Here is a 22116-nt window from a genome sequence, read left to right as displayed (position 1 = left end):
ACTCCCTTTTGAATATATCTAATGAACTGGCATCAGCAACTTTCTGTGGTAGAGAATTCCACAGGTTCACAATTCTCTGAATGAAGAACTTTCTCCTCATCTCGGTCTTAAGTGGCTTACCTCTTATCCTTAGACTGTGACCCCTGGTTCTGGACTTTCCCAACATCGGGAACATTCTTCCTGCATCTAGAATCTATAGAATGTTGGAAAATGACCACCAATGCATCCATTATTTCTCGGGCCACTTCCTTATGTACTCTGGGATGCAGACTATCAGGCCTTGGGGATTTATCGGCCTTCAATTTCCCCAACACAATTTCCTGACTAATAAGGATTTCCTTCCGTTATGATGATCTGGAATGCACTGCCTGGAAAGGATGGTAGAAGCAAATTCAATCGTAACTTTCAAAAGGGAATTGAATATATACTGAAAAAGGAAATATTTGCAGGGCTGTGGGGAAAGAGCAGGGGAACAAAATTCCCGCAAAGCTGCACAGCGGCCAGCAGTATGGAGGTCCCACAGAGGCCGCTCACCAGCTTTTATATGGAAGAAACCGCGCTCACGCAAAAATATGAATGAGCAGCGGTCAGATAAAGAGACCGCGCATGAAAAAAAATAAGGGAAACTAATTGGTAGCCCTTTCAAAGAGCTGGCACAGACACGGTGAGCTGAATGACTTCCTTCTGTGCTGTGTGAATGCAAAGAATAGAAGAAAAGTTGCAAAGGGACATTGATAGATTAAGTGAGTGGGAAAAACTGTGGCAGGTGCCACTCAATGTGGGGAAATTGAAGATCATCCACTTAGGACACAAGAAAAGTAGATGAAAGTATTTTCTAAATAGCAAGAAGCTAGGAATGGTCGAAGATCAGAGAGATTTAGAGGTGTAAGTACAGAAAGCACTGGGCAGGTGGCAGGTTTATCAATGGGAAAGATGCCAATGTTAAAGTTAAGGAGGGAGAGAGTGAAATATTGGATGGGATAAACATAGTGAGAGGAAGTATTAAAGGGTTTAGCATTTTTGAAAGTAGATAAATCGCCAGGACCAATGGAATATATCCTAGGCTATTAAAAGAAGCAAGGGAGGAAATTGTAGAGGCTCTGCCCATCATTTTCCAATCCTCCCTGGCATCAGGAGTGGTGCCAGAGGAGAACTAACATTGTACCATTGTTTGAAAAGGCAGGAAGAATAAACTGAGTAATTACAGGCCAGTTAGTTTAACCTCAGTGGTGGGCAAATTATTGGAATCAATTCTGAGGGACAGTATAAACCTTCATTTAGAAAGACATGGATTAATTAAGGACAGTCAGCATGGATTTATTCAGGGAAGGTCATATCTGACGAACTTTTTGAGGAGGTAACAAGGAGATTTGATGAGGGCAATGTGTTTGATGTTATCTACATGGATTTTAACAAGACTTTTGACAAGGTCCCACATGGCAGGCTGATCAAAAAAGTAAAAGCCCATGGGATCCAAGAGAGAGTGCAAATTGGATCCAAAATTGGCTCAGTGGCAGGAAACAAAGGGTAATGCTTGATGGGTGTTTTTGCGACTGGAAGGCCGTTTCCAGTGGAGTTCTACAGGGCTTAGTACTCGGTCTCTTGCTTTTTGTAGTATATATTAATGATTTAGATTTAAATGTAGGGGGCATGACAAAGAAATTTGCAGATGACACAAAAATTGGCCGTGTGGTAAACAATGAGGAGGATAGCTTTAGACTGCAGGAAGATATCTACGAACTGGTCAGTTGGGCAGAAAAGTGGCAAGTGAAATTCAATATGGTAAAGTGAGAGGTAATGCATTTGTGGAGGGGCAACAAGGCAAGGAAATACACAATAAATGGGAGGAGACCGAGAGCTGTGGAGGAACGGAGGGACCTTGGAGTGCATGTCCACAGATCCTTAAAGGTTGCAGGATAGATCGATAAGGTAGTTAAAAAGGCATAAGGAATGCTTCAATTTATGAGCCAAGGAATAGAATATAAAAGCAGGGAAGTTATGCTAGAACTGTATACAACACTAGTGAAGTCATAGCATGAATACTGCGTACAGTTCTGGTCACCACATTACAGGAAAGATCTGATTGCACTAGAGAGGGTGCACAGGAGATTTACAATGCCAGGACTGGACCATTTTTAGCTATGCAGAAAGATTGGATCGGCTAGGGTTGTTTTGTTTGGAACAGAGGAGGCTGAGGGGAGATTTTATTGAGGTGTATAAAATTGAGATAGAGTGGAGAGGAAGGACGTATTTCCCTTAGCAGAGAGAGGTGGATAACCAGGGGGCATAGATTTAAAGTACTTTGTTGAAGGATTAGATGGGAAATGAGGAAAACATTTTTCACCCAGAGTAGTGGGGGTCTGTAACTCACTGCCTGAAAGGGTGATAGAGGCAGAAACCCTCATCACATTTAAAAAGTACTTGGATGTGCACTTAAAGAGCCGTGACCTACACGCTAACAGACCGAGTGCTGGAAGGTGGGATTAGGTTGGGTAGTTCTTTTTCAACCGACATGAACACGATGGGTCAAATGGCCTCCTCCTCTCTCGTAATTTTCTATGAATAATCAAGTCTAGAGGTAACAAAGGCATGGATGAGGGCTGCAACAGATGATGAGCTGAGGGAGGGCAGAGACGAGCGATGTTCCATAGGTGGAAACAGACGGTCTTAGTGATGGCGGATAGGCGGTTGGAAGCTCATCTCGGGGTCAAATATGACACTAAGGTTGTGAACAGTCTGGTTCAGCCTCAGACAGTTGCCAGGGAGAGGGATGGAGTCGGTGGCTAGGGTACAGAGTTTGTGGCGGACACCAAAGACAATGGCTTCTTCCCAATATTTAGTTGAAACAAATTCCTGCTCATCCAGTACTGTATGTCGGACGAGCAGTTTGTCAATTTCAAGACAGTGGAGGGTTCGAGAGAGCTGGTGGTGAGGTAGAGCTGAGTGTCATCAGCATACATGTGGAAACCGATGCTCTGTTTTTGGATGATGTTTCTAAGGGGCAGCATGTAGATGAGAAATAAGAGGGGGCCAAGGATAGATTCTTACAAGAGGTAACGATGCAGGAATGGGGAGAGAAGCCACTGAATGTGATTCTTTGGCTATCATTAGATAAATAAGAATGGAACAAGGCGAGTGCAGTCCCATCCAGCTGGACGACGGTGAAGAGGCGTTGGAGGACGATGGAATGGTCAATCGTGTCAGAAGCTGTAGACAGGTCGAGAAGGACAAAGAGGTATAGTTTACCTTTGTCAGTCACATTTGCCTCTCCCAGGAAATCACATGTTTTCAGGTGGGCTGGAGTGTACATAATGTGATACATAAGATATCGCAATTGTGTAGGACAGGCTTGAAGGAACATAGGGTCTTTACCTGTCCGTCATTGTTAGTATGTTCATAAAAAGGGGCATAACAAAATTACAGCTAGGCCATTCAGGGGTGATGTTAGGAGCATTTCTTTACACAAAGTAGTGGAAATCTGGAACACTCTCCAGAGATCTGTTGAGGCTGGGGATCAATTGAAAATTTCAAAACTGACTTGCTTTCTCAAAAGCAAAATACTGCAGACACTGGGATCTGAAATAAAACAGAAAATGTGGGAAATCTCAGCGGGTCAGGCAGCATCTGTGGAGAGAAAGAGTTAACTTTTCGGGTCTGTGACTCATCGACAGAACTGAAAAAGTTCAACATTTAACAGATTTTTTAAGGACGTGCAGGGGCACTGAAAAAGAGAGGGGAAGAACAAAAGGGAAGGTCTGTGATAGGGTGGAAGGCAGGAGAGATTTAAGAGACAAAAGGGATGATGGGCAAAAACGAGATGGTAATGGCACAAGTTGGAAACAAAAAAGATGAGCCGAGATGGGGTGTGAATGTTGAAATGATCACCAGCTGCCATGGGAAAGAGAATTAAAAAAAGGGGGGTGAGAGGGGTTTGTAAAAAAAAATGAAGAAAGGGAAAATAAATATGGGCAGAGGTTATGGCCTGAAATTGATGTTGAGTCCAGAAGGCTGTAAAGTGCCTGAACGAAAGTTGAGGTGCTGTTCCTTGTGCTTGCATTGAACTTCATTGGAACAATGCAGGAGGCAGAGGACAGAGAGATCAGGGTGGGAGTGGAGCAGAGAATTAAAGTGATAGGTCATTTTTTGTTAGGCCAGTATATTAAGGGTTACAGCACCAAGGTGGGTCGATATAGTTAAGATACAGATCAGCCATGATTTAATTATATGATGGAACAGACTCAAGGGGCTGAATGGCCTACTCCTGTTATTATGATTCCAAGTCTGATCTATTTTCATGATTACTGGAAAATTCATCAGGGTTGTATTTCTAAAGCAAAAAAAAAAATGTCTGACATCTGTCTAACTATTCAAATGTCTGAGGCAAGATTTTAATATTGTGTGACATCTTCAACTAGAAGCAGGATATTGTGGTGTAATTGGTCTTAGAATATAGACCCATTTTGCACTGACTATTCGGTCCTCCAGATTTTTATATATCCCTTTATTTTTGTTTATGGATTTGCCTTTGGAAGTTTTCTTCTCTTATTGTTAGTGCACAGGAGAAGAAAACTTTCCAGGTGATGGTTTGATTATCACCAGTGTGGAGAGAGCTGGAAGGTCATTGGAATGTGTGTGACTGCAACAGCTTCAACATTAGACGGACTCCCAGAGAAGCATTTCTTTTCCTCCCATGATACCGTCTGACAACTTATTTGAAGAATGAGAAATTAAATTAAATAACAGCAGTGTGAATTGGGACTAGTAATTCTTATAAAAGCATATAAAATTGTACGCGCAAGTTTGCCAATATATAATATTCTCAGAAAAACATGTGTCTGCAAGGGAATAGAAGGTAAATCTATATAGCCTTAAAGTGACTACTATTGAGCATGTTATCGGTACGATAGACCTGAGGCACAGTGGAGTACAGTCAGCTGGGAGTATTGTGGAAGACCTCTATCAGTTCCAGAAACCGTGAAGGTTCATGGCTTCAGGTCAAATAAGGCCAAAGAAACCTCTTGCTGATCACCACCAACTGCCCCATTCGCGATATGCTCTGTTGATGAGTGGAAGCAAGTCTTCCTCGATTCTGAGGGACTGCCTATGATGATGATTACATGCCCTGCACAAACTCGCAAGGACATCAAGCTTTAACTACTTTACTTTGCTCAAGTACCAGTGTTTTGGCCTATCAACTTTTTAAAAAATGACAGAATTCATGGCCCAGCCCATACCAAATCATCCATTCAACCCCTTGTGGTTATGATCAATAATATATCATTTAAAGCTTGGGAAAAATTTTGCTATTTTGGTAGAATTCTCAGAACACTGGCAATCACACACCAAAATAACAGGTGCAGCTCTGCCTTTGGCAAACGTGAGTAGAGACCGACAGGAACGAAGGGCTAGTCGGTCAACAAAAGTCACTGGAGACCAAGCATTTGCCCTCAACATTATATGGATCACAGTCGTGGATCTTCTGCCGCTATCACATCAAGCGACCTGACCATTTCCACTTTCACTGTCTACAATAAATCACTGGCATCAAGTAGCACAACAGGGTGCCTGACACAAATGTTCTCAAGAACTGTAATATAACTGGATTTGAGACCATGATAAAAAAATAACAGTCCAGTTACGACAGTCTTGAAACGTCGCTCGCTTGCCTAATTATGGAATTCCCAAAGTCGTCTTCTACAGCGAGCTGTAATACTGATATTGTAGCAGAGCTGGATTATAAAAACACATCTTAAAATCTTGTCATGTTAACCCTGACAGCTGGGAAGACACAGTCACTGACAGAGCACAATGGCATCGGTTTGAATGAACCTGAGACTACAAGGTTGCAAAATCTGACTGGAAAAGAAAACGCCTCATCTATATGCCCCATCTAGCTTCTCATGCTATACATGTGGGCCTATACTTGTGCCCACAATTAGGGTCTTCTCCGATCAGCGCACCAACAACTGAAATTTATCTAGCGACTTGATCGGAGATTCCATCAAGACCCCCACCCCCTGATGTTAATCATAATTTGGAGGAAGCTCTGAGGGAAGCAAGAGCACAGGATGTACTTGGAGGAGGAATTCAATGTCAACCAATGTGGCTCACTGGTACCACCACTGACAGATGTACCCAAGTCCTTAAGGACATAGTTGCTAGACTGAGCCTGCATCAGGTGGTGAAGGAACCAACATGAGGGAACAGCCTACAAGTCCTAATAAATAACAACCTATCTGCCACAGATACATCTGTCATAATAGCATCAGCAGGAATGGCTGCCACAAGAACTACTGAAGACAAAGACTTACCTCCATAATGAAGACATCCTCCAATATGTAGCGCGATAGTAACTCTACACTAAGTAGGTCAGGAGGAAGCAACCTAAAACTGGGCATCCATGAGGCACTGTAGACTTTCATCAGCAGAATTGTATACCAGCACAACCTGTAACCTCATGACCTGGTACAACCTGTACTTCTCCATTACCATAAAAGCCAGTGGACCAAGCCTAGTTCAATGTACCATGTATAAGGTCATGGAAGAAGCAGCATCAGACATAATGGTCCGGATTTTTGCGGTCAGCGACAAAGGGAAGGCGTTCGCTCCTGACCTCGAAAAAAGCTGCCCACAAAGAATTAGCAGGTTCTGGAGTGTGGATTTCCTCGATTCAGACATGACTTGGAATTTGGCACCATCTGTGGCATCCAGCAACAGTGCAGGCAGGCTGATCAGCCAATCAGATTGAAGAATTTTCAGAGATGGCAAAGCAGGATGTACAAATCACGGATTACAATTCACATTTTAATCATTTTACAGAAAGCAAAATTAAAATTGGACATACACATGGGATTGAGGCAGAAGTTGAAATTCATAAACTTTAATAAAATAAAAATTATTTTCAAAAATCATACAATTTTCCAATGTTCTTCTGAGGGATTGACACTCCACACTTGCAAAATTATTTTTTCAAGACTGTGGAGGAGCAACTTCCGTATTTCCACATTTAACTGCGCATGTACACAGTAATGAGAGCAAGTACCGACTGTTTTGCTGTCATTACAACCGCAAATCCCAATACTTATCCCCCTCATAATAAAATGTTTACATGAAGGTTTTGTTGTTACCTGAACAACGAGGCCTTTCGAGTCAACCATCCAGATCTTAGAAAGAGCCTGCTTTCGAGGTATCCCTTGCTTCTCCATTGCCATCACAAGGAGATTCGCGATCCCTATGGCAGCCTAAATTAGGAGCCAGAAAAATATAAATGACCAGATTTCAAAGTGCTGAAACTTACTTTTTCTTAATTAAAATGCAAGACAGGAATACAAACATACATGTAGAGCTTTTTAAATGATTTTCTCCTCTTCCAATGTGGCACGTCTCGCCGTGCAACATACCATACTGAGCTGACAAAATGAGTTGCAAACTGTTACAATAATTACACTCCAAAACCACTGCTCGCTGATGTGCAACAGCAGCACTGGATGATTCTCTCTCTGATCTTTGCTCATTTACTGTGGAGAAATGCCTGATCTCCCCTTGATGACTCAAGATCATGACATAGCTAACAACTGGAGTCTCAACGTGTGTGGATCATGGTTAGAAAACTGCATCCCATCTCCTGCGGTACATTGGAGATTCACTCAGTGAATCGTTGTTGTAATTACTATTTTAGTCCAGCTGTAACTTTAGCCTGCCCATTTTGATGTGGATATAATTTTTACTGTATTTTGATGGCCTAGTCCTAGCTGCGGGTGGATTCACTCCGGAGCCTTCACGATGCTGAGAATGACGTGAATAGCACGTTTAGTGAGTTGGTCTTACCGCAGGTAAAGGGTACACAGCCAGATAGGGAATGGAAGACCAACAGGAAGCGCAGTGCAAGGAAGGTAGTGCAGGGATCCCCTGCGGTCATCCCCCTGCAAAATAGATACACTGCTTTGAGTACTGTTGAGGGGGATGATTCATCAGGGGGGAGCAGCAGCAGCCAGGTTCATGGTACCATGGCTGCCTCTGCTGCACAGGAGGGCAGGAAAGAGAGTGGGAGAGCGATAGTGATAGGGGATTCAATTGCAAGGGGAATAGATAGGCATTTCTGCAGCCGCAACTGAGACTCCAGGATGGTATGTTGCCTCCCTGGTGCAAGGGTCAAGGATGTCTCGGAGCAGGTGCAGGACATTCTGAAAAGGGAGGGTGAACAGCCAGTTGTCGTGGTGCATATGGGGACCAATGACATGGGCAAAAAACGGGATGAGGATCTACGAGACAAATTTAGGGAGCTAGGAGCTAAATTAAAAAGTAGGACCTCAAAAGTAGTAATCTCAGGATTGCTACCAGTGCCATGTGCTAGTCAGAGTATGAATTGCAGAACAGCTCAGATGAATACGTGGCTTGAGGAGTGGTACAGAAGGGAGGGATTCAAATTCCTGGGACATTGGAACTGGTTCTGGGGGAGGTGGGACCAGTACAAACCGGATGGTCTGCACCTGGGCAGGACCAGAACCAATATCCTAGGGGGGAGTGCTTGCTAGTGCTGTTGGGTTGGAGTTAAACTAATATGGCAGGGGGATGGGAACCTATGCAGGGAGACAGAGAGAAATAAAAAGGAGGCAGAAGCAAAATATAGAAATGAGAATAGTAAAAGTGGAGGGCAGAGAAACCCAAGGCAAAAAAGAGCCACATTACAGCAAAATTCTAAAGGGGCAAAGTGTGTTTAAAAAAAACAAGCCTGAAGGCTCTGTGCCTCAATGAGAGGAGTATTCAGAATAAGGTGGATGAATTAACTGCGCAGATAGCAGTTAATGGATAAGATGTGATTGGCATCACAGAGACATGGCTCCAGGGCAACCAAGGCTGGGAACTCAACATTCAAGGGTATTCAGCATTTTGGAAGGACAGACAGAAAGGAAAAGGAGGTGGGGTGGCGCTGCTGGTTAAAGAGGAAATCAATGCAATTCTAAGGAAGGACATTAGCTTGGATGATGTGGAATCGGTATGGGTGGAGCTGCGGAATTCCAAAGGGCAGAAAACGCTATTGGGTGTTGTGTATAGACCACCAAATAGTAGTAGTGAGGTTGGGGACAGCATCAAAGAAGAAATAAGGGATGTGTGCAATAAAGATACAGCAGTAATAATAGGCGACTTTAATCTACACATTGACTGGGCTAACCTAACTGGTAGCAATGCGGTGGAGGAGGATTTCCTGGAGTGTATTAGGGATGGTTTTCGAGACCAATATGTCGAGGAATCAACCAGGGAGCTGGCCATCCTCGACTGGGTATTGTGTGATGAGAAGGGACTATTAGCAATCTTGTTGTGCGAGGTCCCTTGGGGAAAAGTGACCATAATATGGTAGAATTCCTTATTAAGATGGAGAGTGACAAAGTTAATTCGGAAACTAGGGTCCTGAACTTAAGGAAAGGTAACTTCGACGGTATGAGGCGTGAATTTGCTAGAATAGACTGGCAAATGATACTAAAAGTGTTGACGGTGGATAAGCAATGGCAAACATTTAAAGATCACATGGATGGACTTCAGCAAATGTACATCCCTGTCTGGAGTAAAAATAAAACTGGGATGGTGGCTCAACCATGGCTAACAAAGAAAATTAAGGATAGTGTTAAAGCCAAGGAAGAGGTTCATAAATTGGCTAGAAAAAGCAACAAACCTGAGGACTGGGAGAAATTTAGAATTCAACAGAGGAGGACTAAGGGTTTAATTAAGAGGGGGAAAATATAGGAGTACGAGGGGAAGCTTGCAGGGAATATAAAAACTGACTGCAAAAGCTTCTATAAATATGTGAAGAGTAAAGACAAACGTAGGTCCCTTGCAGTCGGATTCAGGTGAAATTATAATGGGGAACAAAGAAACGGCAGACCAATTCAATCAATACTTTGGTTCTGTCTTCACGAAGATACAAATAACCTTCCGAAGGTACGAGGGGACCGAGGGTTGAGTGAGAAGGAGGAACTGAAGGATATCCTTATTAGGCGGGAAATTGTGTCAGGGAAATTGATGGGATTGAAGGACGATAAATCCCCGGGACCTGATAGTCTGCATCCCAGAGTACTTAAGGAAGTGGCACTAGAAATAGTGGATGCATTGGTGATCATTTTCCAACAGTCTATCGACTCGGGATCAGTTCCTATGGACTGGAGGGTAGCTAACGTAACACCACTTTTTTTTTTAAAAAGGAGGGAGAGAGAAAACGGGTAATTATAGACCGGTTAGCCTGACATCAGTAGTGGGAAAAATGTTAGAATCGATCATGAAGGACGAAATTGCAGCGCATTTGGAAAGCGGTGACAGGATCGGATCAAGTCAGCATGGATTTATGAAAGGAAAATCATGCTAGACGAAGCTTTTGGAATTTTGTGAGGATGTAACGAGCAGAGTGGACAAGAGAGAACCAGTGGATGTGGTGCATTCAGAAGGCTTTTGACAAGGTCCCACAACAGAGATTAGTGTGCAAAATCAAAGCACATGGTATTGGGGGCAATATAATAAGGGATGGTTTTCTAGACCAATATGTTGAGGAACCAACTAGGGGGGAGGCCATCTTAGACTGGGTGTTGTGTAATGAGAGAGGATTAATTAGCAATCTCATTGTGCGAGGCCCCTTGGGGAAGAGTGACCATAATATGGTGGAATTCTGCATTAGGATGGAGAATGAAACAGTAATTTCAGAGACCATGGTCCAGAACTTAAAGAAGGGTAACTTTGAAGGTATGAGGCGTGAATTGGCTAGGATAGATTGGCGAATGATACTTAGGGGGTTGACTGTGGATGGGCAATGGCAGACATTTAGAGACCGCATGGATGAATTACAACAATTGTACATTCCTGTCTGGCGTAAAAATAAAAAAAGGGAAGGTGGCTCAACCGTGGCTATCTAGGGAAATCAGGGATAGTATTAAAGCCAAGGAAGTGGCATACAAATTGGCCAGAAATAGCAGCGAACCTGGGGACTGGGAGAAATTTAGAACTCAGCAGAGGAGGACAAAGGGTTTGATTAGGGCAGGGAAAATGGAGTACGAGAAGAAGCTTGCAGGGAACATTAAGGCGGATTGCAAAAGTTTCTATAGGTATGTAAAGAGAAAAAGGTTGGTGAAGACAAACGTAGGTCCCCTGCAGTCAGAATCAGGGGAAGTCATAACGGGGAACAAAGAAATGGCAGACCAATTGAACAAGTACTTTGGTTCGGTATTCACTAAGGAGGATACAAACAACCTTCCGGATATAAAAGGGGTCAGAGGGTCTAGTAAGGAGGGGGAACTGAGGGAAATCTTTATTAGTCGGGAAATTGTGTTGGGGAAATTGATGGGATTGAAGGCCGATAAATCCCCAGGGCCTGATGGACTGCATCCTAGAGTACTTAAGGAGGTGGCCTTGGAAATAGCGGATGCATTGACGGTCATTTTCCAACATTCCATTGACTCTGGATCAGTTCCTATGGAGTGGAGGGTAGCCAATGTAACCCCACTTTTTAAAAAAGGAGGGAGAGAGAAAACAGGGAATTATAGACCGGTCAGCCTGACCTCAGTAGTGGGTAAAATGATGGAATCAATTATTAAGGATGTCATAGCAGTGCATTTGGAAAATGGTGACATGATAGGTCCAAGTCAGCATGGATTTGTGAAAGGGAAATCATGCTTGACAAATCTTCTGGAATTTTTTGAGGATGTTTCCAGTAAAGTGGACAAAGGAGAACCAGTTGATGTGGTATATTTGGACTTTCAGAAGGCTTTCGACAAGGTCCCACACAAGAGATTAATGTGCAAAGTTAAAGCACATGGGATTGGGGGTAGTGTGCTGACATGGATTGAGAACTGGTTGTCAGACAGGAAGCAAAGAGTAGGAGTAAACGGGTACTTTTCAGAATGGCAGGCAGTGACTAGTGGAGTGCCGCAAGGTTCTGTGCTGGGGCCCCAGCTGTTTACATTGTACATTAATGATTTAGACGAGGGGATTAAATGCAGTATCTCCAAATTTGCGGATGATACTAAGTTGGGTGGCAGTGTGAGCTGCGAGGAGGATGCTATTAGGCTGCAGAGTGACTTGGATAGGTTAGGTGAGTGGGCAAATGCATGGCAGATGCAGTATAATGTGGATAAATGTGAGGTTATCCACTTTGGTGGTAAAAACAGAGAGACAGACTATTATCTGAATGGTGACAGATTAGGAAAAGGGAAGGTGCAACGAGACCTGGGTGTCATGGTACATCAGTCATTGAAGGTTAGCATGCAGGTACAGCAGGCGGTTAAGAAAGCAAATGGCATGTTGGCCTTCATAGCGAGGGGATTTGAGTACAGGGGCAGGGAGGTGTTGCTACAGTTGTACAGGGCCTTGGTGAGGCCACACCTGGAGTATTGTGTACAGTTTTGGTCTCCTAACTTGAGGAAGGACATTCTTGCTATTGAGGGAGTGCAGCGAAGGTTCACCAGACTGATTCCCGGGATGGCGGGACTGACCTATCAAGAAAGATTGGATCAACTGGGCTTGTATTCACTGGAGTTCAGAAAAATGAGAGGGGACCTCATAGAAACGTTTAAAATTCTGACGGGTTTAGACAGGTTAGATGCAGAAAGAATGTTCCCAATGTTGGGGAAGTCCAGAACCAGGGGTCACAGTCTGAGGATAAGGGGTAAGCCATTTAGGACCGAGATGAGGAGAAACTTCTTCACCCAGAGTGGTGAACCTGTGGAATTCTCTGCCACAGAAAGTAGTTGAGGCCAATTCACTAAATATATTCAAAAGGGAGTTAGATGAAGTCCTTACTACTCGGGGGATCAAGGGTTATGGCGAGAAAGCAGGAAGGGGGTACTGAAGTTTCATGTTAAGCCATGAACTCATTGAATGGCGGTGCAGGCTAGAAGGGCTGAATGGCCTGCTCCTGCACCTATTTTCTATGTTTCTATGTTTCTATGGATAGAGAACTGGTTGGCAGACAGGAAGCAAAGAGTCGGGATAAAAGGGTCCTTCTCAGAATGGCAGGCAGTGACTAGTGGAGTGCTGCAGGGCTCAGTGCTGGGACCCCAGCTCTTTGCAATATACATTAACGATTTTAATGACGGAATAGAGTGTAATATCTCCAAGTTTGTAGATGACACTAAACTTGGTGGCGGTGTGAGCTGTGAGGCTGCAGGGTGACTTGGACAGGTTAAGTGAGTGGGCAAATGCATGGCAGATGCAGTATAATGTGGATAAATGTGAGGTTATCCATTTTGGGGGCAAAAACACGAAGGCAGACTAAGAAAAGGGGAGGTGCAATGAGACCTGGTGTCATGATTCGTCAGTCACTGAAAGTGGGCATGCAGGTACAGCAGGCGGTAAAGGCAGCAAATGGCATGTTGGCCTTCATAGCTAGGGGATTTGAATATAGAAGCAGGGAGGTCTTACTACAGTTGTACAGGGCCTTAGTGAGGCCTCACCTGGAATATTGTGTTCAGTTTTGGTCTCCTAGTCTGAGGAAGGACGTTTTTGCTATTGAGGCAGTGCAGCGAAGGTTCACCAGACTAATTCCAGGGATGGCTGGACTGTCATATGAGGAGAGACTGGATCAACTGGGCCTTTATTCACTGTAGTTTAGAAGGATGAGAGGGGATCTCATAGAAAAAGAAGATTCTGACGGGACTGGACAGGTTCGATGTGGGAAGAATGTTCCCGATGTTGGGGAAGTCCAGAACCAGGGGACATAGTCTTAGGATAAGGGGTAGGCCATTTAGGACTGAGATGAGGAGAAACTTCTTCACTCAGAGTTGTTAACCTGTGGAATTCCCTGCCGCAGAGAGTTGTTGATGCCAGTTCACTGGATATATTCAAGATGGAATTAGATATGGCTCTTACGGTTAAGGGAATCAAGGGGTATGGAGAGAAAGCTGGAAAGGGATACTGAAGGAATGATCAGCCATGATCTTATTGAATGGCAGTGCAGGCTTGAAGGGCCGAATGGCCTACTCCTGCACCTATTTTTCTATGTTTCTATGTAGTATACGTGTTAAAAGTATTCTTGTACATCAGCAATGACACTTTTGCAATCAGAGATAAATACCTTCATTTTTCAGAAATCAGCCAGTCAATGGATGTATGTGTTCTGTTAATATTTGGGTGACAGGATACTAAAGAACAAGAATTATATCAATGTTTGAGGTACAGACTTCGATAATTCAGGCATGTCACAGGTGTTCTTGAAGGTCACTGATGTCTCTCAGCGACACATTTCTATTCTACAGATGATCTTCTTAAAGGGACTTTACTTTGAAGCTGTCGACTTTACAATCGCTATGTTTAATGTTTGAAAACTTCAATTTTACACATTCTACAAAAGGTTTTAAAAAAATGTTCCTTCAAGCAAACTGGGTGGGGAAGGCTGGGGGGAGGGGCAGCAGGTTATAGCATATCTTAACAGCTTTAACAAACTGAAAATTTGACAATGCTTTTGAAACCAAGGTTTATGTAATAGGGAGTATATTTTAAAATGTGTGTTTTGAGAGATTTTTTTTCAGTCGATCACCTGCATATTCAGTAGGGAGGAGAGAACGGAAGCCAGGCACACAGAAATTAGAGAAATCACAGTGTCAAAATCCAGACTTAGCTTGTGCAGCTTCTCGTGTCTAGTTTCATAGTTTCTTTGTTTCTTTGTTTCTTTGAGGGCTATCAGAAAGCAGGCCATGGATCGTGCATGGCAGAAGACAACCAATAGAAACAGGACAAAAATAAATCATAATGACTTTAAAACTTAAATCTCACCTTCAAATCCTATTCTATTTACATGGTTGCTATGAAATGCTTTCTGAAACACGAGTGCTGCTAAAATGGAAGACTTCTGAACAGTCGTCAGGCAATTAGAGTTTTACAGTACAGAAAGCAGCCATCGTGTTGTGATTTTTGATCTTTATTCCACAGGAAGGATTGGATCATTAGATATTTAATGCGTTGTGTTTTAAATAAGGTGAATTTGTAGTGGTTTAAAAAGGCACAGACTGGAGCCACTGAGACAGGGATTAGGGCAGGTAGAGGTATTCATGAGTCAGGCATTGAAGGATATGCACAGCAACCAGGAACTTTAAACTATTTCTTTCATCTCAATTGGCAGAATAAACATCCCCATCATTATAGCAGGGATTAGGAATATGCTGAGAAAATACTCGGGCAAGGGGGATATTATGTTCTTATGGCTGTCAACCAAACTTAATAGAAGTAGAAGTAGGCTATTCGGCCCCTCGAGCCTGCTCCGCCATTTAATACGATCATGGCTGATCTGATCATGGACTCAGCTCCACTTTCCTGCCTGCTCCCGATAACCCCTTAATTCCCTTATCAGTTAAGAAACTGTCTATTTCTGTCTTAAATGTATTCAATGTCCCAGCTTCCACAGTTCTCTGAGGCAGTGAATTCCACAGATTTATAACCCGCTGAGAAAATAAATTTCTCCTCATCTCAGTTTTAAATGGGCGGCCGCTTATTCTAAGATTATATCCCCTAGTTCTAGTCTCCTGCATTCTCTCTGCATCCACCTTGTTAAGCCCCCTCATTAAAAACATAGAAAATATGTGCAGGAGTCGGCTATTCGGTCTTACAAGCCTGCACCACCATTCAATAAGATCATGGCTGATCACCACCTCAGTATCCCTTTCCTGCTTTCTCTCCATACCCCTTGATCCTTTTAGCCGTAAGGGCCATATCTAACTCCCTCTTGAATATATCCAATGAACTGGCATCAAGCAACACTCTGCGGTAGAGAATTCCACAGGTTATCAATTCAGTGAAGAAGTTTCTCCTCAATGGCTTACCCCTTATCCTTAGGGAAGTCCAGAACCAGGGGACACAGTCTAACATCGGGAACATTCTTCCCGCATCGAACCTGTCCAGTCCCATCAGAATTTTATATGTTTTTATGAGATCCCCTCTCATCCTTCTAAACTCCAGTGAATACAGGCGCAGTCGATCCAGTCCCTCCTCATGTCAGTCCTGCCGTCCCGGGAATCAGTCTGGTGAATCTTCGCTACACTCCCTCAATAGCAAGAACGTCCTTCCTCAGATTAGACGACCAAAACTGAACACAATATTCCAGGTGAGGCCTCACCAAGGCCCTGTACAACTGCATTAAGACTTTTCTGCTCCTAAACTCAAATCCCCTAGCTATGAAGGCCAACATGCTATTTGCCTCCTTCACCGCCTGCTGTACCTGCATGCCAACTTTCAATGACTGATGTACCATGACACCCCGGTCTCGTTGCATTTCCTCTTTTCCTAATCTGCCGCCACAGATAATATTCTGCTTTTCTGTTTTTGCCACCAAAGTGGATAACCTCACATTTATCCACATTATACTGCATCTGCCATGCATTTGCCCACTCACGTAACCTGTCCAAGTCACCCTGCAGCCTCTTAGCATCCTCCTCATTGTTCACACCGCCACCCAGCTTAGTGTCATCTGCAAACTTGGAGATATTACACTCAATTCCTTCATCTAAATCATTGATGTATATTGTAAATAGCTGGGGTCCCAGCACTGAGCCCTGCAGCACCCCACTAGTCACTGCCTGCCATCCTGAAAAGGACCCATTTATCCCGACTGCCAACCAGTTCTCTATCCACGTCAGGACATTACCCCCAATACCATGTGCTTCAATTTTGCACACCAATCTCTTATCTGGGACCTTGTCAAAAGCCTTTTGAAAGTCCAAATACACCACATCCACTGGTTCTTCCCTGTCCACTCTCCCAGTTACATCCTCAAAAAATTGTAGAAGATTTGTCAAGCGTGATTTCCCTTTCATAAATCCATGCTGACTTGGACCGATCCTGTCACTGCTTTCCAAATGCGCTGCTATTTCATCTTTAATAATTGATTCCAACATTTTCGCCACTACTGATGTCAGGCTAATCGGTCTATAATTCCCTGTTTTCTCTCTCCCTCCTTTTTTTAAAAAGTGGTGTTACATTAGCTACCCTCCAGTCCAGAGGAACTGATCCAGAGTCGGTAGACTGTTGGTAAATGATCACCAATGCATGCACTGTTTCTAAGGCCACTTCATTAACTACTCTGGGATGCAGACTATCAGGCTCCAGGGATTATCGGCCTTGAATATCCCCAACACAATTTCCTGACTAATAAGGATTTCCTTCAGTTCCTCCTCTTCACTAGATCCTCAGTCTCCTAGTATTTACGTTTCGATAAACCATGCTGACTAATCCCTGGACAGGAAAGTAGTTGGAGATACCACCTTTCCATTCCCTGGATAACCAGAGTGAAAAGACGTGCCAAGTCAGCCAGTTAAATCTGGGAATGACCCAGCCTAACAAGGGGCAACTTGGTCATTGAAAGCTACAAATCAGTCAGGACCACAGAGCTAACTTGGGAACTTTATGAGAACCTAGAAAAAGTGCAGCATATTTTTATTATTTTCTTTGGTCATGAGGTCGGATTTGAAGCTAGTTAAGGTAAAGAAAGAAAAGAACTTGGACTTGTATCGTGCCTTTCACAACCTCAGGATATATCATGACACTTTACAGACAATGAGTATTTTTGAACTGTAATCAGTGTTGTAATATAGGGAAATGTAGAGACTAATTTGGACGCAGCGAAGTCCCACAAACTACAAGAAGATAAATGAACAGAATATCTGTCCTTTAGTGATGCTGGTTGAGGGATAAATATTGACAAAGACGCCGGTGAGAACTCCCCTGCTCTTCAAGTAATGTCATGGGATCTTTTACATCCATCCGAGGGAGCAAACAGGGTCTCAGTTTAACATCTCATCCAATATGCAGTATTCCCACAGTATTGCACTAAATTGTATGTGTATTATGCCTAATTTATGTGCTCAAGTCTCTGGGACGAGGCTTGAACCCACACCTTTTGACTTAGAGGTGAGAGCGCTACCAAGGCTGACAATACAAGAGCGATCAAGGCCCCTATTTTCCACTTGCTGGATTTTTGGCGCCCGAGCATGTTAACGTACGATTTTTGTGTGTAGTTTGAGCAGGAAAAAAAAATTGGGACTTTCGCCAAAGAAATATTTGAATTTGGCGCAGTGTTCTCCAAAGTTAGTCTAGGGGGGCGGAGCTTCAAGTCTGCGCTAAAAACTCTTGGGGCATGCGCGAAAAGCTGAAGTTGCCAGGGAAACCAGAGACGCTGAAGCCCACTCCCCCTAAAGGTTGCTACCACCGCTGCCAAAAGGGCCACAAAGGCCCTTTTCCCCCAGCTGGACCTGCGGCCACCGCCGCCACCGCCCCCCCCCTCCCCAGCTGCATCTGCTGCCACCGCTCTGCCCACCTTCCCCACCAGCTGGACCTGCTGCAATGCCGGGCAAAAAGGACTGCCCCCTCCAGCTGGATCTATTGCAAAACCCGGCCGAGTGGCCCTCCGCTCCTGAACTTCAACTCGCAAGGGAAGCGGGACTGAGCAGGGGGGGGGCCATTTGGACTGGCCCGGATTGCAGTGGGTCCAGCCGGTGGGGAGCAGTCCTTTCGGCCCAGGATTGCAGCAGGGGGAGCAGTCCTTTCTGTCCGGAAATCATCTTCCCTTGCTCCAAAGAGGGTTCCCGGTGAAAAAAAAAAGAGATATTTTAACATGTATTCTTATTTCCTCGCTGCTGTCCTCTTGTGCACTGCGCTGAAGTTAATGCATGTTCTTTTTGTGGGGTTTTGGGGCAGTGTGCGCCGTGCTGAAAAAATAGTGGATGGCCAAAATTGATTAAGTTCACAAAAATGGCACTCGATCCAGTTTTGATTCATGTCTGCGTCAAAAAAAATGTAAACTGGCACACATGGTCGGCGCTGGCGTCCAAACGTTGGCCAAAGTTTGAAAGTGAGTATTTCACGCCAAAAAACACTTGGATGGCAATAAACGGCGCACAATCGTGGTAAAAATCGGGGCCTTGATTCTAATTGTTAAATGTACGTTCACCTGCTGTCTGTAAAATAAAGCAGTTTAATGATTTGAATCTGACATTGTCTCTGGAATACTTTCAGCCCAACTATTGAAAGATTAGAGAAGCAGTTGTGAGCTGAAAGACACAAGATTCAGCTCAGATGACAGATATTGTTGCAACACTCCTAGGGCACACTAGTAGGATTAGATATTGGGAGATGTAGGCACACTTCTGAATGTAATTCGCTTGTCTGCTTACGTGTGTGAGCCGGGAAAATATCTAAGGCAGACCTGAAATTTGCAAGTCATTCGGCTCATCATGTCATTGCTAGCTTAATCTTTTAAAGATTTTCATAATGAATAATGAAACACCAAATAAAATGAGAGAAGCTAATTCATTGAAGTTGCTAGTTACCGACTGTCACCTGCAGACCTACCTCTCCAGCTCCTTGAAACAGGAATGTGTGATCTGACAACTTGTTCTTAGTGATGCGTAGAGCTGCCAGCAGACCTGCAACTGCCACTGCAGCTGTTCCTAAATGGAAATATGTCTATTAATAACCATATTGTGCAAATATCCAAATGTTTGAGTTTGAAGTGCATGCAAGCTAAAGCTATCAAATTATTCTGTCTTTATGCACTATTTGTTCAGTACTTCAACATTAGATAATTATGTTGTATGATGTTACATATTTTTCCAGAGTATGGCTAAATTTTTTTTTTTAAATTATAAACAATCCAGCCATCAGATGTGAGCAATGAAGAGACCCGACAAGCATATACGGCAATCATAGATATCCAAAGAAACTAACTTTTCACAGATTTTAATTATTTTGAATATTAACTAAGAACTTGTATACATTTTTCTCAACTTTACCTGTTTTAACCATCAATAAAACAGAATTAGAAGCTTCCTGTTGACTTTAAATTATAACTGGTGTTTTTTTTGAGAAATCAAGAAATACCCTCTTATTTTCAGCTTAATATGCCTGAGGATTACAGAACCACCATACGAATGTATACCAGCAAAAATAGGGTTATAAAGTAATTGCTGGAGACACGGGCAGGTTGAGTCCATTTCACACATATCCATTCATCAGCTCACAGAACCATCAACTTTAACAATTTACTAAAAATACTCTCCGATCATATTAGTTGAGTACTGTAGAGTAAGGGGCCGAAATTCAGTAGTGCAAGAAAGTTGGCGTCCCCATGATTATTTTTCTGTACTTACTGCACGGATCCATGATGCGGTCGGAAGATAAATTTTCAGGACTTGGAAATTTTTTTAAAGTCCCACAGGAAATCTGTCATAGTGGGACATCGACTGAAAGGCAGGCTGAGGGGCTGAATATGGGTCGGACCGGGACTCGGTCACTGTCAATCAGCGGTGGAGTCGTGGTGACATCACAGCACGTGTGCATCACCACGCTCTCTCCACTCCGTTAAAGGGGAGATCTGTCATTTTCGATCTTCAGCCACTGGGCCACCAGGGAGGGTTTCAGCCAGGCCAGTGGCCTGGCACCCAAGACCGGAGTTTCAGTGGGTCCATTTTTAATATGAGGGAAAGCGGTGATGTGCATTTTCATGGCGCGCTTGCTGTGGTCATCAGAATCAGGCGGAATCGGGTCCACGCCGAAAAAAATCCCCAACCTAAATTTGGGTCAGGTCGGCCAGTTTACCCCAAAGCAGGGGCCACGGGATTCCGCCAAATGGCCACCACAAATGGACTGTAATGGGCCTCTCTCAGACTCTGAATTTCAGCCAAAAGTTCTCAGAACAGACACCAATAAGCAACACTGATTACTGGTGACTCAGAGCATGTTCTATTTACTGTCTGCTTTGAACTGCAGAATTAATCTTCAATAAAGTCTATTCATCTAAATTCAAAGTCACAAAATTTGGATAATCTGTTAATTTGATTTTTTTTTTCTCCACAAGCTTAAATAGTCTCGAGCCTTTCCATTTAAACAACTTAATCTGACATCTTGGATAATTTTTTTCTTTCCAAAGCCAACAACTCCAAATCATAAGTTAACTGTACAGCTAGCTGATTTGCAATTATTCCAGTAACGGCAATCTTTGTTAAACGGCCCACATGTGGGACTTTATAAAACACCTTCTGGCATTCCAATGAAACTATGTCTCCTGCACAGCCCTCAACAAACCTGGTTACCTCCTCAAAGAATTTCAATGAATTCATGAGGCATGACTTATCGTTTCTAAAACCATGCTAACTTCCCTTTTATGGCCTCTGTGCTGGTGGGACAGTGACAGTATCTTGTAACAAACGAGCATTTTTCCACTTCTCGTGTTGGGAGCTTCACTTATTTCTCACTAATATCTCAAAGTACATCGCACCTGTTCCAGATATCCTATTGACATTTCAGTCACGATTTTACAATGTCACATAAATTGGGGCTCCACACACTAGTGGTGCAGCTACATCAATGCCTGAAGCATGTTAACGAATCCCACTGAGTTTTGCGAGACAAGGCATTCACTTGTCCAAGACCCATGAACACGGAATGGGGTGCGGGCACATGCACGCACACAAAACAATTGCTGTGAAGAATGAATGAATGAGTGTAAGGGGCAATGCAAGAAATGCTCCCACTTTGGCTGAAATGCCCTGAAGGTCCTTGCTGTGGGAGCTACAGCAAATAATGACATGTATTCTTGGAGCATTTGCATAGAAGGAATTGTGGAGCAGTTCAGTTTTCAGCCATTTACTGAATCGGCAAGGTAAATGGACTCGCCTTTGCGCACACATACACAGATAAATGCACAACGTTTTACATACTATCAAAAAAAAAAATCCAATTTTGAAATGCAGGCAAAAGTGACAAGCTAGCTTTAAGAGGGCTTACTAAGCAGGCCTCACCTGTTACAACAGTGGTGCACAAAGTTTCTATTGTCAAGGCTCATCATTATCATAGGCAGTCGCTCGAAACGAGGATGACTTGCTTCCACGCCCCAAAAAAGGATGAGTTCACAGGTGTTTCAATGAAGGACCTAATATTCCAGGTTCTGAACTACATCCTGAAGGGTGGAAGATGCCGGTGTGTGGATTTTTTTTTTTTTTTTTTTTTAAAACGTAGGGTGGCCGTTGCACACCAGCCTCCACACGAGCTTGACAGAACTAGGTCTTGGTCCAGTGGCAAGGGTTATCCAAGACGAATGGAGACCTGCTCTACTGCACGGACCTAGTGCGTGCACATTGCAGTGTGGGCTGA

The 22116-nt window shown here is 43.5% G+C and overlaps 1 protein-coding gene across 1 annotated transcript in view; it reads right to left on the bottom strand.

The window, feature by feature from the left end:
* Positions 1-22116, bottom strand: part of me1 (malic enzyme 1, NADP(+)-dependent, cytosolic) — a 643978-nt gene that overhangs the window by 157343 nt on the left and 464519 nt on the right. Inside the window, exons 8-9 of the mRNA XM_070885433.1 lie at positions 19318-19415; positions 7128-7241 (exon numbers count right to left, since the gene is read on the bottom strand). Coding sequence (XP_070741534.1) covers positions 7128-7241; positions 19318-19415 — 212 coding nt within the window. The remainder of the gene's footprint in view (positions 1-7127; positions 7242-19317; positions 19416-22116) is intronic.

Source organism: Pristiophorus japonicus, chromosome 7, assembly GCF_044704955.1.
Source record: "Pristiophorus japonicus isolate sPriJap1 chromosome 7, sPriJap1.hap1, whole genome shotgun sequence".
Lineage (NCBI taxonomy): Eukaryota > Metazoa > Chordata > Chondrichthyes > Pristiophoridae > Pristiophorus > Pristiophorus japonicus.
The sequence above is the reverse complement of the archived record's forward strand: the minus strand, read 5'-3'. Positions and strand labels throughout refer to the sequence as shown.